Below are 20,074 nucleotides of genomic sequence, written 5' to 3'. Positions count from 1 at the left end.
TACAGCTGTGCCCACTCAGGCTTGCCTTACCTTGCCCTGCAGTGGCCCCTCAACCTCATCGCTGCATGCTGCCCTCTGATTCTGAACTCTGCTGTTGTCAATGTACTTTTTTTTTTCCCCAAATCAAAGTAAGGTGAGATTTCTAAAGAGACATAACAAGGATAATATGTTTGAGCCAAGACTAAATAAAATGTCTATATAATAAATCATCAACTGTTTGTTGAATATATATTTTAAAAAGTCTGAATATGTGGTGTAAGCCAAAGCTCTGTACAGTTCTCGCACACAGTGTGAAATTACATTTATTTATCATTTTAAAAACACACTTGTGCTCTTATGTGAAAGATTAAAGATTCTATTTTAGGCTTTAAACTACTGATTTATTCTGTTATTGATGAACCTACACATTACACCTTTAATGTGTGGATCTGAAATGGGAGAAAAGTTTTTGGGTGTTCTGCACCATTTGCCTGGAACAATGTACAGACAGATTTCAAAAAGCAAGACTTCGCTGACTTGAATATTTTGGAAACCTTAGTGAAAAGTCTGGAATTCAGGCTGTCTGTATGCAAATGTTTCAGCTTGCTGCTTTTAAGTATGTTGTGTCTGACTGCTGTGTGGTTCAAACTGTGTGTGGTTGTCATACCTAGTCAGGTCTCCCTTGGAAAGAGATCCCTGTGTCAGTGGGACCAACATGGATAAATAATGGTTAAATTAAAAAAATGTTCATGATTCTCTATTTCCCATTTACTTAAAATAAGATATAAGACTCTCATTCTCCTGTGACTTAACGTAAATGACTGTTTTCTGCACTGCACTTTTATAAACTTTGTTGGGACACCTGACACCTTATTACACCAGTGTTATCTGGAATGTAACATAAAAAAAAATCAAATGGATCTTATTTTCATAATAAACTGCTATTCTTGGTTTCATTGTACTTCTATTACTTCTTTATTTAAAGCTCCAGTGAGTGACTTTAAATCTGTGTTGATTGTATCTATTTTTGTCTTTAAATGTCCTGTGCCTTTCTTTGTAGATGTAAAATAAGAAAAATGTATGCTGTAGTTGTTATTACATTAAAAGCTGTTTTGCCTTGCCTCGGAAGTCCAAAATTAAAAAATCTAATTAACAAAGAGAACATGAGAATATCCTGTAATTACAGCTGTTTCGTTGGTTCGTCAGTTTATTGACTAACTAATGGTTGTAATAAAAATCCAGACAAACCAAAAGTTAATCACAGTTGGTCAATTTAATGACTGACTTCAGCTGTGAGCGAAATCATTTGTGGGATTGAGGAAGTTGAACATTATCGAAGACAATGTGATCTGAGTGAAAAAAAGAGAAGCTGATATTGTTTGACTGGTGCATTTTTCCTTTAAGTACTAGTGTAGGACATTGAACAAGAGGATACAAATGCGGGCGGTGATGGAGATAAGTGAAATGGCTATTTAAAGACAAAGTTCAAAGAAAGTAAAAAAGAACATTGACAGGGATGTGGGGTTTTTGGGTATTGCCACTTTGAGGACTTAAATCTATTTTAAAGGCCTGATATTCAAGAATGCTCTATATTTAGTGAAGCATTACAAATATCTCATCAGCACATTGAAGTGATACACTGAACATCTTCTGGTGTATGTGTGTATACATTTACAATCACATGTATAGTATGTGTGTATTTAAAGTGAATCTCTTGTACGTGCTACTTAGAGGATGTCTCGGTCCTTGTGAGGTGTGTCATCTTTTGACGAGACAAAAACAGATGTCATTCATTAAGTCACTCGCTGTTTGCTCTTTCTGTAATTGCTGCCGTCACTTTGTAGTCGTCACAATGTGTTTCATTGCCTGTCATTACATATATATTTACTCTATGGTGACATAATTTCATATTTAGTGTGATGTGTTTCTTTGATGCTTCTTGAGTGTGAAAATGTTAACACAAGAAGGACTGGGCACAAATCCAGGATCATGATAATGTAAAAAAAAAAAAAGAAGATAGAAGTAAAAGCAACCTCATCACTGGAGAGGCTGTGAGTTAGAAGGGTTTGTTCATGGTTTAAATGACTCAGATTAAGGAAAGGTCTGAACGGGACACACCATGTGAGTCACTGGTCGTGGAGAAATACTCAGCAACTGAAATCAGTTCAAACTTTGCATGTCTGGTCCAAGTGTTCATTGTTCACCTGTAGATAAAAAGCTATAAGGGTGACCTTCTTTACACACACAATATGATAGCACATTACTCTGACGCCTGCTCTCTGTCGCACATACATACATAAACACACAAACCTGCCTATGTTACAGGAGCTAGCGTGCTGGGAACACACCCTCGGGGACAGGAATAACAGGCCACTCCAGCGCATGAGGACATCTGAGACACAGTGGCACCACACAAGCATGATGACTCTTTAACGTGACCTTATCTCCATCCCTAATCCTCGTCCGCTTCTCCGTCAGCTACTGTTTACACCAAGCACAAGTCAAGAGCAGAAGAAGAAAATGGAGGTTTCTTAATTCTGAGTGACTGAAGTCCACTAGAAAGCCATTGAGGAAGGCCTCTAGTGTGGAAGGAGCCTCATATTGAATACGGATTGAAATTTACATGACAACTTAGGAAAAATGCTTTTTTATTACTCATTCATCCCCTAAATCACTTGGCTCCCCCGCTCCTTTCCTCTGCCGGAGCTATTAAATCACCATCTTGACCCTGCGACCTGGGGCCGCGGCCATAAAGAGCCCCCTGTGGGTCAGAGGCCTGATTGTAACATTTGAATATGAAATGGACTTGGTCGGGCCTGGAAACAGCCCCATACCCTGAGACACAGGCTGACCCCCAGGAGAGAGGCCTGCTTCAGTGGCCCCCGGGGCCCCGAGGCTCCCTCTTCTTCTCTCAGCAAGGATTTACTTGGACTTGAGAAGTGGGGAGAGCAGAGAGCAGAGAGAAGACAGAGAGAGAGAGAGAGAGAGAGAGAGAGAGAGAGAGAGAGAGAGAGAGAGAGAGAGAGAGAGAGAGGGCTGAAGTTGGGGGTGGAGGGGTGAGGGTGAGGAGGAAAGCGGGGTAGGGGTTGAGAGAGAGTGAGGGTGAGGAGAAAGAGAGAGGGCAGACATTTGAATAAGACAAGAAGCGATTGGTGTTTGCATGACAAAGGAGCCCGCCATCTCCACTGATTGGTGTCACAGTGCGGCACTAAAGCCATGCAGCCCTCCCGGGGTGGGGTGATGTGAGGAGCACAGGCATGTTTATGCATCCAAGGTGTGATATTAGGGAGGGAGAGCAGGGGCCTGTCGTCAAGTTTCGGGTTAAGAAGTTTGTGCGCATATTCTTAAAGGAGAACTTTGCATTGTTCGGAAAATATTGCATGTTACTTTTTCCCTCAAAGACTTTGCTTTCAACTCTAGAAACTTTTAAAGTCAGTCTTAGATGCTTTCATATTTCGAGCATCGATGGATGAACCCAGTTTATTTCCATTTAGGTTTATTCCCCAGGTTTGGGCCTCCATTTCCTGGAGATATGATTCTCCACAGAGTAATCACTAGGTCATAAAATAAAGTGATAGTGTTCCAATTAAATCCAACAGGGAAGACAGATTAGGGTAAAGCCGTCAGGCAGGTTGTAAACAAGCTGTCGGTTTAGCTAGATTAAGGAACTCACTAGTTATTTGGAAGAGGAAACAAAAGTGAAAGTACAAACTGTTTCCCGCACAGAAGAATTCTTGGTGCAGACAGCAGCAGAGAGCGGAACATTAAAGTTGAATCAGAAATAAACTTTTCTGGACTGTTTAAGCAAAAGTCACACCGTCACATGTTCATTTTTCTGTGACAGGAGATCAATAAAAAGGTAATAAACTTTACATACTAGCTGATAATAATAGGTTAAGCTATTTAGAGATATAAAAGCTACCCCTGATAAATTGGGATACAAAGCTTCACTCCAGAGAAGGTAAGTGATGACTGCATAATGTCAGTGCTTCAGTCTCCACTTCGTCTCTGAGAGTAAATACTGGTTTTCTGCCTCGTTCTCTACCTGATCTCCTTAACCCCTTGTAATTATTCCACAGAGGTGAGAAGACTATCACCCTCACTGTCACCCTGCTGGGCTGTCAGTCACTTCGTCAGCTACTGAAGGTGAACCTCTGGCACCACCAAGTCCGTACCATCCACCTCCACTCCTGCACCCGCTCCTCTGCTTCCAGTTTCATGGGAATAATGACCAGGCAAGGGCCACTGTGAGAGAGAGAGGGGATCATATTAGGAGGCAAATCTAGGGGGCTATGAAGGGGATTTCACAGCTCAATAACTTTGGACAATTTGTTTACAATCCCCATTATGAGACGCCTCTCGGGCGCGGGTGTATGCATAAACATTGATGCAGTTTAGATATTGCAGATTAGCAGGGAGCTAGTGATGCTAATGCGTAAGAAAAAGTACCACAGGGGTCACAGAGAGAGAGGAGATGAGGATGAAGGAAGAGTGAGTGAGAATTAGAGAGGTCACACGCAACGTCTCACACACACACACACACACACATACTCAGTCTTACACCCCCTGCAGACAAAGTCTCCACAGGCTCATCTGGGGAGAGCTTCAGGGCCCTGAGGGACACACCTCCAAGAGAGATGGCCTGACTAACTCTCCATGGCAACTAATCAATAAGTGACAGAGTCAGTCAGGACTGACCCAGAGTGGAGGGTGTCCGACCCACCCCCCTATGTTCCCAGGGTTACACTCCCGTAAACCACCCACACACACACACCCACACACACACACACACACACACACACACACACACACACACACACACACACACACACACACAACACACACACACACACACACACACACACACAGAGGGTTCAGCACTAAAGTGCACCTAAGCTAACAGGTCCCTCTATGAAAATAAATTTGTGCTCTTAATTTTGGTGCATTTCGCTCCTTTCTTTCTCATGCTGTCACATATTTGTTTGTATATCAGGTATTGGTGTTAACGTGGGGGCAGGCACACGTGGGTACAGGTTCCTGGCCGGGCACACTCACTGACAATAGTGATATGATCAGATGTTTCTGATGGGGCTGAGTCACCACACCGCCATTGTTGGTCTGTCAATCCGTGTTCCTTCTCACTGTCCTCAACAAACACTAATCAATATCAGTGCCCTACATGAGAAGCCTAATCTTCCCCCTTAAGTCTCCACCCCCCCCTTGTCCCCAAACTCTGCATTGTCTTGCACGAGTCCTATACTCACTCTGCTGTCCCAAGGCATAGCGTATACATTTGCACTCATACACTTGCCCCCATTTTTTATGGGCTTCCAAGATGGGTCAAGACATGGGGTCCGAAGTCGAGTTAAGTGAAATTAAAAGCAACGCTACATGCTCCAGTATTCTTAGACAAAGTGATGAGTGCTACAGAATGGGACCATCTGCAGCACACACACTTTTACACACTGGAGAGTGTCGCTCTGTTCCTGAGCTTTTCCTTAACACACATTAGAAGCAACCGTTTGTATGTAATTGCCCTTACAGGTTATTCAGGAAGAGGCCTCTTAATCCAGTTCCATTCCTAGTTATGTGTGTGCTTGTGTGTGTACTTGTGTGTGTACATGGTTTTACTCATCTTCCTCTAACCACAATTACAAGCGAAAACAAGTTCAAGTAAATCTCAGTAGCGCTTAGTTGAACAAAAACACCCAAAGGATCCTCCATTAGAAAAAAAAACTCTCCAAACACACAAACCCCAGAACGGAATCCTCCTGTTTCAGCTGTTCGTGTGATTTGTGTTTGTTTAGTTTGGGACAAAAGAGGCGGTAATCCTGTCTCATATTTGACACGTCTCATATTCACACACACCTGCTGGGGCAGAGTAAACACAGCGTCAGGGGCAGACACCTTAATGGATGACCCTCGCATTAGAACACTAAGTCAGGGTAAAGCCCAAAGTAGGCACGTTGACATGAAATGTAAAAGAGACATGCCCATTCCGGATATGAGTGATGAGGAGTGTTTACAGTGTATTCAGCCTGTACATAGGTCTCCCAACATCACAGGCTCAACTCATGGCAGTGTCTCCTCTTCTAATTTTAATACTGGAATAGATTTGTGGTTTCTTCTTCTTCGACTTACTTTCACCATATTTTGTTACAATTATGGCAAGTATGTCCCTCTAACCAGATCAACGCAAACATTTGTAGAATGTAGGAAACAAAACTTTAAACATAGCTGGAAAGTTAAAAAAAAAACCACATACTTCTTCAGAGTTGCTGCACATTGTTTAAAAAGTTAAATGGGAACTTTTTAAGACCCAAACAAAGCAGAACAAAATGCAATTAATACTGGTATGGGATTTTTAACCTTATATTCAAAGTTTAAAAGTTATTTCGGCTAATTTTGAAGTTGCCTCAGAGTCGATATTTACCCTATCAACCATTCCCTGTTTCTCACATCAAGCCAAGTTTCCTTGATCCAGCCCTTTGCTCATCTTCCTCTCATACTCTTTTCCATTCATGGTTTGTGAATGTGTTTAGAATTTCATGAGGGGTAATGTTGGTTAGTGGTTATGCTAAATAGAATCCTGACAGGGTGAGCAAAGTCCCTGATACAAAGCAATGAGTCCATGTTTATGAGCACCTGTAGTCTCTTACTTGTGACTTTTAAGTGTGTTAGAGTTTTCTTTTCACCTAACCAGTCCTGTAAAAAAGCTAAAGCCCACACAGTGTTGTAGTTTGTGGTTGCTTCATGTCTGTTTTCTTCAATTTGGTTGATCTCTTTCCCTCTCCAGCTCCTTGTGTATTTTAACATCTCTTTTATTTCTGTGCTTTTTTTTCCTCACTTTTTGTCTTCTTTGCTGTTGATTGGCCAGCCATTCACTACAGATCTGAAATTTGTGCTCTCAAATTAAATTGTGTAACATAAAAATGTCCTCCATATTGTCTAATGATGTTATCGGAAAGTTGGTTTTTTTTATCACATTGTCAACAAGAAGACGTAAAAACATAACTCAAGTACTCCTTTCTGCGGGTTGATTAAATACTGTACGTGTGATGAGGTTGTACCTAGCGCCACCCTTTCCTATTCAGGATTAATAACAATTGGAAAGGAGTGTTGACCAATCAGAATCAAGTATTTAATACAGCCAGATGATTAGTAAGAAGTTGTTTAAACCCTCCTGTTATGTTTGTTTCTCAGGAACACAAAAATGTTCCCTGGGTCAACTTGACCCAGGGGCATATTTAATTATCCAACAGTGTCAGAAACCAAAAATCCCAATTCAAGTTTTTAAAATCTCATTATATATTCCATTACTAACCATTTAAATCAATATTTAGTGCATTGGTGTTCTTTAATTCTCACAGATCATGGTTCAATTAGGATAACTCACTCATTGTTCATGTGTGTTCGTGATTGGGGTGAAATATGTAACACAGTTGCAAAAAAAAAAAAGAGTATTTGACACTTCTGTCTCCTTTTAGCCTCCATTTTGACTGCCGGGTCAAGTTGACCCATGAATAGTATCTATGTAATATTAACATGCAGGGGGGGTTGCAAATATGTGAAATTAACCATTTTCTTGTATATGTTGATTACGCTAATCAAGCCAAGCAGAAGAGGTTTACCCGCAACATAACAGGAGGGTTAATAAGCTGTTGGAACTGTCGCGTTAACAAACAAATTAACAAAAAGAATAACAGGAATAATCAACCCTACCTAAATAGGATAGTTTTTAATAAGTATTAAGATTTGACTCAGTCAGAGAGCCATTCAAATTGTAAGACCTCTCACATGTAAAAATAAAACATTTTCAATATTGTAAACAAGATATTTTCTGACCTTACATACAAAAAAAAGTTGTTCTAGACTTTTTAAAGGACCAATAGGAACCATGTTTTTTGCTGTTTATGTGCAAAATTTATAGGCACCTGTTCTTAACTTGAATATTGAATTTCTAATCCTTTTATCTTCAAACAAGACGTGAAACTTAAGACTTAATGCAAGATTGGAGAGTTATTTCTTAATTTGCATCACAACCAGCCGCCTTCTAAATATTAAGACCAAAATTCAACCTAAGCATCAGTGGAGATCAAGCTCTATAGTTAATACAAACAGTTCAAAAGATGCATCAATATATTGTGTTTTAATGTATTTGAAGCTAGAATTATTTAACTGTCCAATTATGGCAATAGGTTTAGTTAACTTTGCACAGTAACAGCTGAAAGAAACTTCCATCAGAAGGCTGCATTTTTATGTTTGAACTGTAAGTACATTTCAGAATCTGTGCTTCCTTACTTTCATTTCAGTAAAGAAGTTGAATCAACACTTCTACTTTTACTTGAGTCTTTACAGCAGCCTCTGTTCTTCTACCTGAGGAAAGAACATGTGTACTTTTGCTACCTTTACCAGTCGGACACACTTTTTCACTTCACATGTACTTCTGAACCTGCAGTTACCCTATAGCAGCCAGGGCGCCTGAAAGTCTATAAGGCCTTAATTCAACCAATTTACCTTCCACCGACATCTGCACAAGTTACTTGCTACTGGGCGGATGCAGTTTGTTGAGTGGCGGCATGCTTGTCTTTGAAGCATTTCCCACTCAACATTCCTTGTGGTTGTGTAAGGCATGACAATCCAACCACAGCTATCATTAATGAGACATTTGCATCACGCAACAAGTCTGCCGGCGCTCACATGCATTCAGGCCTGGAGAGGGATTTTGGGGATGTGCTTAAAAGAAAAAAAATGGTCAAATGTGATTTTCTAGTGTCTCCTGTGAGTGGGTGGGTGAAAGGAGAGGGGGGATTGAGAGGACGGTGCAGTGGAGAGGGATGGCTCTCAGTGGGTCAGCCCAGAAGCCCTGACCCCAGGAGGATTTGATGCCATTTTCCCACGCAGGGAGTCGACCTGAGAGGAGCTCGTTAACAACATCTGCCCCAGTTCAGGGAGATTAACCCCCACCCCCAACCCCCGCACCTCTACACACACACACACACACACATACACCGCTCTGCTGTCAATCTCACTACCTCACACGAGTCCCCCTGCTCTCTGGACAGGGCCTGACCAAGCCGGACAGGCCACTCCAGGCCCCTTCCAGGCTTTGCTCAGAGGGCCTCCTGGAGTTCCCAGCCACAGCAGATCAATACAGTCTGACTGTGTCATAGGTGGAGTCCCAACACACACTCACTCTTTCATCCTCCGCTTGCACTCAAACTATGCTGGCTGGCTGATGTCTGAAATGCACATCACAGGAGGCTCCAGATTCGAGTTTGAGATTGCACGTATGCTGAGAGTAGAATCAGGTGTGTCCTCCTGCAGGAAGTCACCCAGCCAGTTGAGCAGGCGAGTATTAGTGATGTCACCAACGTCAGATTCGTGTGATGAGTTTTTCCACTCATCATGCTGACGTCAAAAAGGAGACACTCCAAAAAAAGAACACTCCAAGGGCTTTAACCTACTTGTTCTCACTCCCACATGACATGCAAGTTACAGGGCATGTCATGACACACTATGAGGAGGGTAACATGAAAAAACAGGATGGACTGAAACACAGCACCTTTCATATACGAGCACTGCACGCATGTATAGGTGTGCACACAGAGGCAGAATCCAGTGGGAATCCGCTGAATCCATGTTCTACAGGGCTATAATTAGGTTAGTTTTTGGAGAGGGGGTTAAACAAACAGGGGCTATGAGGTCACAGGCAGATGGAAGTGGGATATGCCTGCACTTGCTGAGTGGGCACAGAGCTGCACATGACAGCAGAGAGAGCAAGAGGGTGAGAGAGTGAGAGAGCAAGAGAGAGAGAGAGCGAGAGAGAGAGTGAGAGAGAGAGGCCCTCGGGTGCTCAGCAGGGGGAGAGCAGGGGGGAGAATGGGTGTAGAGGGGGGTGATGGTGGTGGTGGTGGTGGAGGGAAGCCCGAGTCGGATGGCCTCACTGCCAGAACATTCAAACACAATCAATGGCCGTGCAGAGCTCGGACACACACCTTTCCCTAAATGAGGGATGACATTTCTGTGCTAAATCCAAGAGACCACACAGAGAAACAGAAATAACTTATTTCATCAAACTGACTTTTGCTCACATCGTGTACTAAACTTAGGATGAAAAAAGTACATCATACTAAACTTCTGCAAAACTTATCTAGCAAAACCTTGACAGTCAAAGTTTCCAAGACTGATCTCTTTTTAATCCCCTTTTTAAGACAGATTATTTCATGTGTTTTTCAGTTCATTTTTGGAATCTATTTCTATATTTTAGCTGCTATGTATGAAGAACATGTTGTCAGTGTGTGCCTGCGTTTTATGGTTTCTTAACCTGCTCCCCACAACTTGCTCCTATTGACTGAATAAAGTTGCTTTTGACTGATTGATCGGCTGAAAGTTTAACCTGTGAGTGGGTGTATTTGTGCAGGTAAGGTTACATAATTCTCAGACTTTGATAAAGCTCCTCTCCGTCCGACCCAAAGCTAACCCTCTGACACTGAGGAGCAGGAAGAAGAAAAGCTGCTTAATTACAAAAAAATGAGTTGGAAAGTGTGATTAGGTGACGGGTGGCTGCTGGCACGCTAGAATGACTTAAGACCCTGTCAGTGAATGCAGGGAGGTCTGGATAATCTTTCCCCCCACAAAGGTGCGTGGGGCTAATCCAGGCCGCTGTGCTGAGCCGTGGATCAGGTCCTGCAGGGAGTGTGGGAAGGCCAGCGGGACCGCCACTGCCACTGCCTCGGCCCCTCTTGGTGGCCACAGCTTATTTATGCTGAGGTGCACTGCCGCTCCATTCACACACAAATACACACACACAGCTCCACAGCATTAGAATCTCAGCTACAGTGTGTAATGAGGAAATTTAGGATTGGGTGAACTTTTAGAATTTGTTTAAAAAAAAAAAAAAAGAAACAAAAAAAAACAGCATATTAATTGTGGTTAATCTCATTACAGCTTATTTTGACAAAATCAACTGGAAGGTAGAGAAATAGCTGTATCGCTGATTGATTTAAATATGTTCCAGTGTTTAGAGATTTAGAAGTGTCTCTGTGCAGGATGAAAAATAAAATACTGGATGAAGAAAGACATTTTAACTGACATGATACTTTTAATAGAGTACTCAGTTTTATTCTCAACAGTTGTTGGTGACTGCTTAAATCATGAATGATGTAAAAAATTGTTTTTCAGGACAGAAAATGTCATTCAGAAAATACATAAAGACTGTTTTCATGGGTTAAATGTTAAGTTCTTTTTTTTTTATTTGAACCTGATTTAAACGTGGAGTTATCTGATACATCTTTTTCCACTTTTTAGTTTTATACTAACTTTTTTAAATAAAAAATAATTGTATTTATGCCGTGGGATAAGTCATGACCGTCACACTGAGGCAGACTTGTGATCACAAAGTAAGGGACAACCTGTAGAGTTTAAGAGTTTTGAGTCTCTCTGTTGGTGTACATACTGAAATAAAGGAGTGAAGGAGTAAAATGAAGGAAATGTTTTTTAAAGTAACAAAAAAACAGATATAGTTTGTTCTCACTAATTGTTGTAATATTCTAACAGCAAGAAAACATATTTTTTATTTGAATTCAAAAACTGATGAGTCAGTTCAAATATCTGATAACAATTAATGGGCCTTTTAAAAACCATACTCTTGATTTCAAGATGTTGAACTGTGCACAGGTATTCATTAAATCCAGGAACAGTAAATACTAATTCTAGCACCTTTCTCTAAGGCTTGTAAAGCAAATGAAAGACAAGATTGTTTTTTACAGTGCCTTCTCCATGTGGAAAAATGTGATGTTTTGTTTGTTGTTAAATATATCAATTTGAAAATATCAGATTGTCACTGAGTGTATTTGGAGATCTTTATACATTACCCATGAAAACCTTCACTTGTCAACTTCGTTACACATTTGTAGCATTCAACCTGCTCCTCAAAGATTTTTAACTTATATATCCAAAAAACGAATTATACAACAGACAAAACACAGAGTCAAAAATCATGTTTCGTACAAATTTATTCAGCATTTAAGAATAGAGGATGGTCTTAAAATATGTAGAAACGTCAGTTTAAATAAACCTTTTTCGTTCAGGAGAATGAGTAAACATGACACTGTCAGAACCATCACAGAAAATAACATTTTACAAAAAACAAACAAAAATTGGAACATTTTTCACGTGACAAAACAAACGGGCTCACAAGCTAAAAAGAAAAAAAATCTTACTATAAATAAAACTTGCGTTTGCGACCCGCACAGTCTTAACATTTCATTGTAGGAGAAAAACAAGACTACAAAAAATTTGGACACAGTCGAGACAACTGACATTCTACAAATTAAGTGTAAACATTTATGAAGCAACTTTTTTTTTCCATCCAGCTTTTCTGAAATACACCAGCCTCTCTGAACGAGGCCACATGCCTTTTCATGGAGAGAAAATATGGCATTCATTAAAATATAGAAGTCCAATTCTTCTACATACGTCTGATTGCTTTATACTTGTGATAAAAAGCCTCTTTACTCTGATGGGCTCAACGATCACTCTGGTCCATTTCTAATTATTTTTCAAAAATGGACAACTCAAGATTAAACTGTTTCTGAACAAAACAAAACTGTTGAACGTTGTTTCTAGCAACCAAGAAAGTTCAAGTATCCGAAGTACTTTTCTTTAAGTTTTTAGAAGTCTTTTTTTCTGTCCCTCTCTCAGATGTGTGTGAGAGGTAGCGTGCCGTTGACGCCCGTCCCTGCGCTCTGGTAGTGTGGATGGACGCTGTGTAACCGGCTGCTCTGCAGGGAGGAGTGCTCCGCGCTGTCCCCGCCGGGAGGCAGGTACATGCTTATCATATCCCTCAGGTCCCCCAAACACGCTCGCTGAGAGTGGGACGTGATGGCCGGGGGCGGAGAGCTGGGCTCGGTCTTGCACACGGACGCCATGGAGCTGAGTCCCATGGCGCTAGGGGACTGCTGCGTGTACGCTGGAGACATGCTGTACGTAGAGGCCGCATTCATGTAGGTCTGCGCTGAGGACATCATGGGGTACTGGAGCCCCGCCATCTCGTACCGGTGCATCTGCTGGATCTGTGGGCTGTTCATGCTGTGATGCTGCGGGTAAGCCAACTGGTCCTGCATGAGGGAATACGCGCTGTTCGTCCAGCCGTTCATGTGCGCGTAACCGTCCATCCTCTGGCCCACAGACACAGAGTTGTTGACGACGTTGGCTCCAGGTGCAAGCAGACCCCCTGGCAAAGAGTACTTGTCTTTCTTGAGTAAGGTCTTGGTCTTCCTGCGGGGACGGTATTTATAATCCGGGTGCTCCTTCATGTGCATGGCGCGCAGACGCTTGGCCTCATCGATGAACGGTCTCTTCTCAGCGTCGGTCAGAAGTTTCCAGTCCGCACCGAGCCGCTTGCTGATCTCAGAGTTGTGCATTTTGGGGTTTTCTTGTGCCATCTTCCTCCGCTGTCCCCTGGACCACACCATGAAGGCGTTCATCGGCCGCTTCACGCGCTCCTGGTCGCTGACACTGTTGTTCTTTGAGCCCGGCGCCGATCCCGAGTTGGACTGCGGTAGCGGGGTCTTGATCTCGGTTTCCATCATGTTATACATTCTGAAGTTGTTCATTCACAGGCACATAGAATAAAAAAAGTTCACCAAGCAACGCCAGAAGTCAAAGAGGTAGAGATACTGACCAGTCTCATAAGACGATGAAAAAAGTTGTGCCCAAAGAGGCAACAGAGTGTGCAGGTGCTTCTGGTTTCCCTTTTGCTCAGAGCAGCTCTGTCTCTCACGGCTCCAAAACAGAAGTCTGAAACTTGTTCTCCAGCTCATCTGTTAATAGGCCTGGTGGCCGGACCATGTGATGTGGATTGACAGCATAACAATGAGAAGCGAACGACCAATCAGCGCGCAGCTCCACAGATCCACCGTGCAGCCAACCGGAGCGCACAGCGCGGTGTTTTGGTGCGAGGAGGAGGAGGACAGCTCAAGTTTTAAAACAGCAAATGTTAGATTTACTATGAGTTTATGATGTGAGAATGAAGGGGAAATGCTGACGATTTATTCTGACAATGAAGAGATCTGCCATTTCGAATCATTTGCAAGACATTATCTACAAAATTAGCATGTTTTCAATATTTCTGTTAACTTTCATACAATTGGGACTCAACTTGAAGGAGCTAGAAATGCAAGAAAGTTATAGTCTATTTGGTTACACAAAGGCCTACTGGTCTTAAAACTGCATAGAAATAAATGTATTAAAGGATTAATTTAATAAAACAATTGAGGCAAGTCCAGACAAACTCCTAACGAGCCAAAATGAGTTCAAATCCTCGAAGCAAAGAGTGACATATTTGACTAAAAAGTGACCTCGATAGAGAAAAATCCATCCATCTTCACGTGTTATTTAAGCTAGCATAAGATACTTTTAGAACACTCATACAACATATTTTACCTCATAAAAATATCTATATATATAGATATATATATAGATATATATCTATATCTATTTCTACATATATAGATATATATCTATATCTATATATATCCGTCTTATTTTAGGTTTAAATAGCTGTTAAAGCACTCTTCACTCGTGTTATTGTTATTTTTGTTTTTATCAAAGCCTTTAAATCGTATCTCAAGAGTCAAGACAACTTGCCCGAAAGAAGCCTAATTCATGATTTTCTTAGGATAGGTCCAATTCCCGGGAAACAGACGAAATTAACCATTTCCCTATAAATATTTGAATAAGAGTCAGTTGGAAAATAATTTATTCTGTTTCTTAAACATCAAATCAAAGCTTATGGTTCAAATTCAATTCATAAAGTTATATAAAGGTCTTAACCAGTCATCGAATATGCGTCAGAAGAGATTAGTTAGTATATGTAATCTCATCACCTCTTTAAATGATCAATGCATAACCTAAAATAACACAGTCATAGTCAATTTGGGATTTCATTTCAGGAAGCTTCTGGGGTTTTTTTCTGTTCAGGTTCCCAAAGGCAAAACTCTAATGCATCAACGACCTCTTGTGGAGGGGACGGAACATCTCTTTTCTCCCGAGGGAATTCAGCCGAGTTTGAGTCTGTAACAGCTTGCTGCTGGTCAGAGACTTCTCTAAAAAAAAAAAAAAACCTTCGGCTCCTGTTTGCTGACTTGTAGTCTCTCCACGGTGTTAATGGTTATTAAAATGACTTCTCTGAGTGGTCTGCATTTGCATGTGCCTCCTTACAAACGACCTGAAACTCAGAGCTCAACAGGGCAAAAAAGTCACACCTGCTAATGACCACGAGCGGATCGCCCATCGAAAACCACCATTAACACGTCAGTATTTGCATGAGCTCTGTGGGAATCATCTGCTCTATGTGCATTTTTAAGTGTCTCACCTCCTGCAGCGTCGAAATCTGACGCAGCCTACAGACCGTGAGTCCACCTGAGGGTCCGCTTAAATCATATTTTTAAGTTTAAAATGCAGGTGTCACGGCTTGAGAACAAACACCATGGATAAAAAAAAGTGCATTTAAAAAAAATGAATTAAAAAAAACAAAAATATAATGAGCAGCGTATCCTCTAATTTCAGTGTTTTTAAAAGATGCTTCTATTATTTACCAATGAACAAAAACAGCTGTCAATCATACCTTCTTCTTTATTGCCTTGCATGAATAAAAGTTTCCGTTTTCAAAGTCATTTTTTTAAATCGTGCGCGCTCTGTAAAAAGCATAATGCATTATGGGAATAGAATGCGTGTTTCTATGATTATTTATGGTTAACAAGCAACTTAAATGACTTGTGACAGACAAAAAAATGTCAAGAAAAAATAATTAAATGCTTAAAAAGCTGTTGTTATCATAAAGTGAGGGGGTTCCTATGTGCCATATAGTCGCAGTAAATCATGTGAAAGGAGACATCACTTCATGAATTTAATTTTCGCCTTCAATGGGCGTTACACACAGAGCAGCAGTAATAAAACTAACGTCCAATTAGCAGCCATCCATTCTCAGGGAGCAGTTATTTGTTTATCTGGCCACATCTCAATACTGATCCGCTTGTAATCTTCTTATGGAAATTGACCGGTAGCAGAGAGAGAGAAAAAAAATACGTCACCAGGAGTAACCCGGGTTTGGGTAATGAGGGCCTCTGTGCAGCTAATTTCCTAATTAAGGAGCGGAGGACCACCAGCACAGTCTGCTCCGATTCAGACCCAGTGAGCCTCACACAGACCTTATAGGAGGCTCCCAGGGCGCGCGGAGTAACGAGAACACTGTTGAATGTTGGGAAATAAGTGGACGTCCTGATGGAAGATGCAACCTGCGTGTAATCTGCTCGAACGTTAATAATTCATGGTTTAAAAAAACGGGCTAATTGCGCGCGTGCGTAAAGCCTTATAGCGCCAGCTTCCATTACAGTCATCGAGTTCATAAAAAAAAGTTGCAATAATGACGTAACTGTGTTCAAATATATTTATTTCGGTCAGAATAAAACATTTACGTCGTCCAAAGGAAACATTTCGCCGCTGAACCGAAGGGGTGTCTCGGAGAATATCCGTCGTTTTTACCAAATAAGAGGCCTCAGGGCCTTAAAATACTTCATATATGTTTATTAGCACATACATACATGGGACATGTTGTCTTTTGCAATGGACATGAAGCGATATTTATTCACCCGTTTTAATCAGTTCATTTCTCCACATGTCACATTGCTTCAGATTCATGGCTCCACTTTAATGCTCTACAGTCACAGTCCTGTAGCTGCAAATAAAGACCTGATAACAACCTCCTAATTAATTGCCTTTATTGCCTCCTTTATGGTTACAGCACGGTTGTACAAGCGTTTTTGTTTTATTATTATTTTTCACGTCCCCTAACAGGACAGAGATATTTCCAACAATCGAACGTGGCATCTCAGAGCCACAATAAACAACATTATTCCTCCGTGTCCGTTTCTAAACCCCGCGACCTCCGGAATCAATAACTTTTTTTTGTTTCAGCTCAGTGACTGCGGACAAGGCCTTTGAGGAACAGTAATTAACAAAGAATGGCTTTTCAATTACAGCCACAATGGAGAGCGTCTCATTAAGATTTGCATGATTTTTGGACGAGGAATGCAAATGAAGATGCAATTTACGCACGGTCTGCTGTTCCCTTTGTGCCGGCGTGAATGGTCGCGTCCTCCCAGTTCAACACAGGTAAAATAATATTCACGGGTCATTTAGAGGCATAAAAGTGCTGCTATTATCACCTCTTTATTCCACAAAGCACGGAGAGTATCCCTCACGGTAATGTGACTGATTTGAACCAGAAGAGTTGTCAGAAATACTCCACGAAAATAGTTTAAAACGCGCGATGCGAGTGCAATGCAAGTCATGGAATTGAAAACATAATTTTTGCATTTTTGTCTACATAATTACTGTTTAAAATGATACCTATGACGAATTTTCAATGACTTTTTAGTTCATGTAAGAAATTTTTTTTTTTTTAAATCTGCAAAAAAATATTTTGAAGTCTTCTTCAAAATAAAAATGTCACCGATTCTGCTTTTGAAAATTACTTTTATCACATTATGAGGTAAAGCAACAGGTATTATTTAAAGACAGCATCTTATGTCAGTCCTCCTGATTTTTAAGCTTCAGCTTCATTTAATGTACGGTTTAGGTCCAGTTTAAATTATGAGCAACACTAAAGCCTCTTCTCGTTTTAGAAAATATAAAACTGAAATATTTTTGCATTCTGCTGCAATATAAAAGGTTTTAAGTGGCTTAAACTCTCCACAAAATCCACTAAAAATTATCTTTTAAAGGCAGACAAAAGGTGAAGAATATGTTCATCCTATGAAGTTGTCTATGTCATTCTGAAAACCTACAATTACTATTAAAGTAAACATTTTTGTGCATTTTTTTAAATTAAAGGGTTGCTAAACCTTGACACCAAAAATCTGAAATAATGGATTAAGATATTTTTGTGTTTTGTTGTTTTTTCATCCTGACAAACGAGTCACAGAGTTTATACTGTCAAGCATCATGTAGAGGAAAAAAGGGCCAGGTAGCATAAAAAAAAGTGATCTTTTTGAAGTGCTGCTTTGTGTCATCACTTTGCCTCAATGCTTCCCACACAGGACGTCTGTATCTGGAGCTTTTTAAGCTGTCATAAGAGACTGGAAGAGGATGAAGTAGACCGATTTGTGAACTCACCACATGTTTGGATGCAACCCTGATGATCAGCCCTTGCTGTGGCTCCTTCTGAGGCAGTGAAGGCGTCCAAGTTGAATCATTAAGTGAAAGGACTGTCACTCAAACCTTCAAAAGAAACAGAAACACAGTCAGAGGAAAGATTTCATGAGAGCTTTAGTGAAGTGTTTCAAGTCTGACAGGACGACTCTACTGTAGCAGCATTTGTGTTTCATGAGACAGTGCGTCTTCCACCCTGTGACCTCAACTTGCAAGACAATAATTTGTTTTTCCTACTCATGCTTCAAACTTTAGCCTCTTTTTTCTCCTCGGCAGGCCAAGCATATCCTTCCTCATTATTTTCTCTTGTTAGCAAGGCAAAGGCTGCTGACACGGACCGGGTGTAATCTCTTTAACACGCCACTATCATGAGCAGACAAGGCGTGACCACCCAACACTCTGCTCCATCTCACTCAGCCAGGGAAGCACTTTCTCACTCCATCAGGTCTCTTTGGGGATGGAGCTGCGCATCATTTAGGGATGCAACGTTTCATCAAGTACGCTCAACACATAAGTGCACAGTAAATTGTTCACACAGATGCCCGGGGTTAATCATTGTTACAACCTCTCCATATAATCATGTGCAGCAGTGTGCGGTTAAAAAAATCATATACTCACTGACCCTTAGAGGGCCCGTAATTGACACGAGCATTTTTTTTTCAGCAGTGGTTATTGGCTAATGAAGCTAAAAGCAAATTAAATTCTATCACAGGAGAGGACATCTCTGGAGGCATTTATGAACTGAATACACAATGATTATTAGCTCCTTCGGGTCATTTCTGAGACAAAGACTCTTTACGTTTACTTAGCAGATTAGAGGAAACGCTCATATTAAATCATTTGGTATATGACGCGTTAAATGAAAAATAAAATCCCAAATTACTGTGATTTATAATCTACTATCCAGTGAAAGCTAATTTCAATTCAGCTGAAATTAGGCAGAAAATTTCGATAAATACGGTTCTGCTTCTGAGCCACTGCATGTTTGAGGCTGGATTAAGCAACATGATCACTTGTGTGTGTGTGTGTGTGTGTGTGTGTGTGTGTGTGTGTGTGTGTGTGTGTGTGTGTGTGTGTGTGTGTGTGTGTGTGTGTGTGTGTGTGTGTGTGTGTGTGTGTTCAGGGACAAAGTCTGCAGCCTAAACTTCCACACACTTGAACCTCTAATCTGTGCGATCTCCATTCCTCCCACAGAGACATCATATTACATCTCATTTGCCAGTTTCAAGGGTTTGTTCGTCTTTTCAGACCTGTCTGAGATGCACCAAAATTCTGTACACATACAACAAAAGAGAACACATTTTAAATTAGATGCTTTTTTTTGCACCAGTGTTAAAGTTATGATAGTAACTGCTGCCTGTGAATGGCATTATCAAGCACCTCTATACGATGATCACTTTAAATAGTGTTATTGCCTGGCTGGCTAATTACAGCCCTCATTATTTCCCATGTATCTTTTGAATCATTGCCATGTTCAGTTTTTGCAAAAACAAAGGAAACTTTCTCCGCTTTTTGTTTGCAGGAAAGTGCTGAATGGTCACTTTTTGCTTTGCGCCGTGCCCAAGCAAGCAGCCCTCTTTTGTTTTAGCCATAATTGAGATCCCACTAATCTAGCCGCCTTTAAAAAATGAAACAGTCTCTTTGTCGAGCCTTCATTAGCTTAAGATAATATTGTGAGGATGCACAATTAATTTGCGGTGCAACTTTAATTAATTAAATACACCCAATTTTGTAATATGATTAATGCCGCCAAGTTTGTTATCTGTATTCTGCACCAAAATGAAAATGTAACTGCGATACAGCAATGAGCATTAATTGGGGCTTTTAGAAACTCAAAAGTAGGTGAGGTAATTAAAAGAGGTAATTTATTAAACCTTAA

The 20,074-nt window shown here is 40.9% G+C and overlaps 1 protein-coding gene across 9 annotated transcripts in view; it reads right to left on the bottom strand.

Moving 5' to 3' along the window:
- The window catches only part of sox3 (SRY-box transcription factor 3), a 49,593-nt gene that overhangs the window by 16,798 nt on the left and 12,721 nt on the right, over positions 1 to 20,074 (bottom strand). For 3 of the 9 annotated variants that reach the window (XM_034690822.1, XM_034690823.1, XM_034690824.1), the window contains 2 exons: positions 18,160 to 18,264; positions 12,260 to 13,958 (listed from right to left, as the gene is read on the bottom strand). In XM_034690822.1, coding sequence (XP_034546713.1) covers positions 12,681 to 13,598 — 918 coding nt within the window. In that variant the 5' untranslated portion in view covers positions 13,599 to 13,958; positions 18,160 to 18,264 and the 3' untranslated portion in view covers positions 12,260 to 12,680. Of the gene's footprint in view, positions 1 to 3,003; positions 4,225 to 11,985; positions 13,959 to 18,159; positions 18,265 to 20,074 lie in introns of those variants that run through there. The other 6 variants (XR_004632277.1, XR_004632276.1, XR_004632278.1 and 3 more) reach the window with 4 other exon arrangements.

This window comes from Notolabrus celidotus, chromosome 8 (genome assembly GCF_009762535.1).
Source record: "Notolabrus celidotus isolate fNotCel1 chromosome 8, fNotCel1.pri, whole genome shotgun sequence".
NCBI lineage: Eukaryota > Metazoa > Chordata > Actinopteri > Labriformes > Labridae > Notolabrus > Notolabrus celidotus.
Note: the sequence above shows the minus strand (reverse complement) of the source record. Positions and strands in the feature narration are given on the sequence as shown.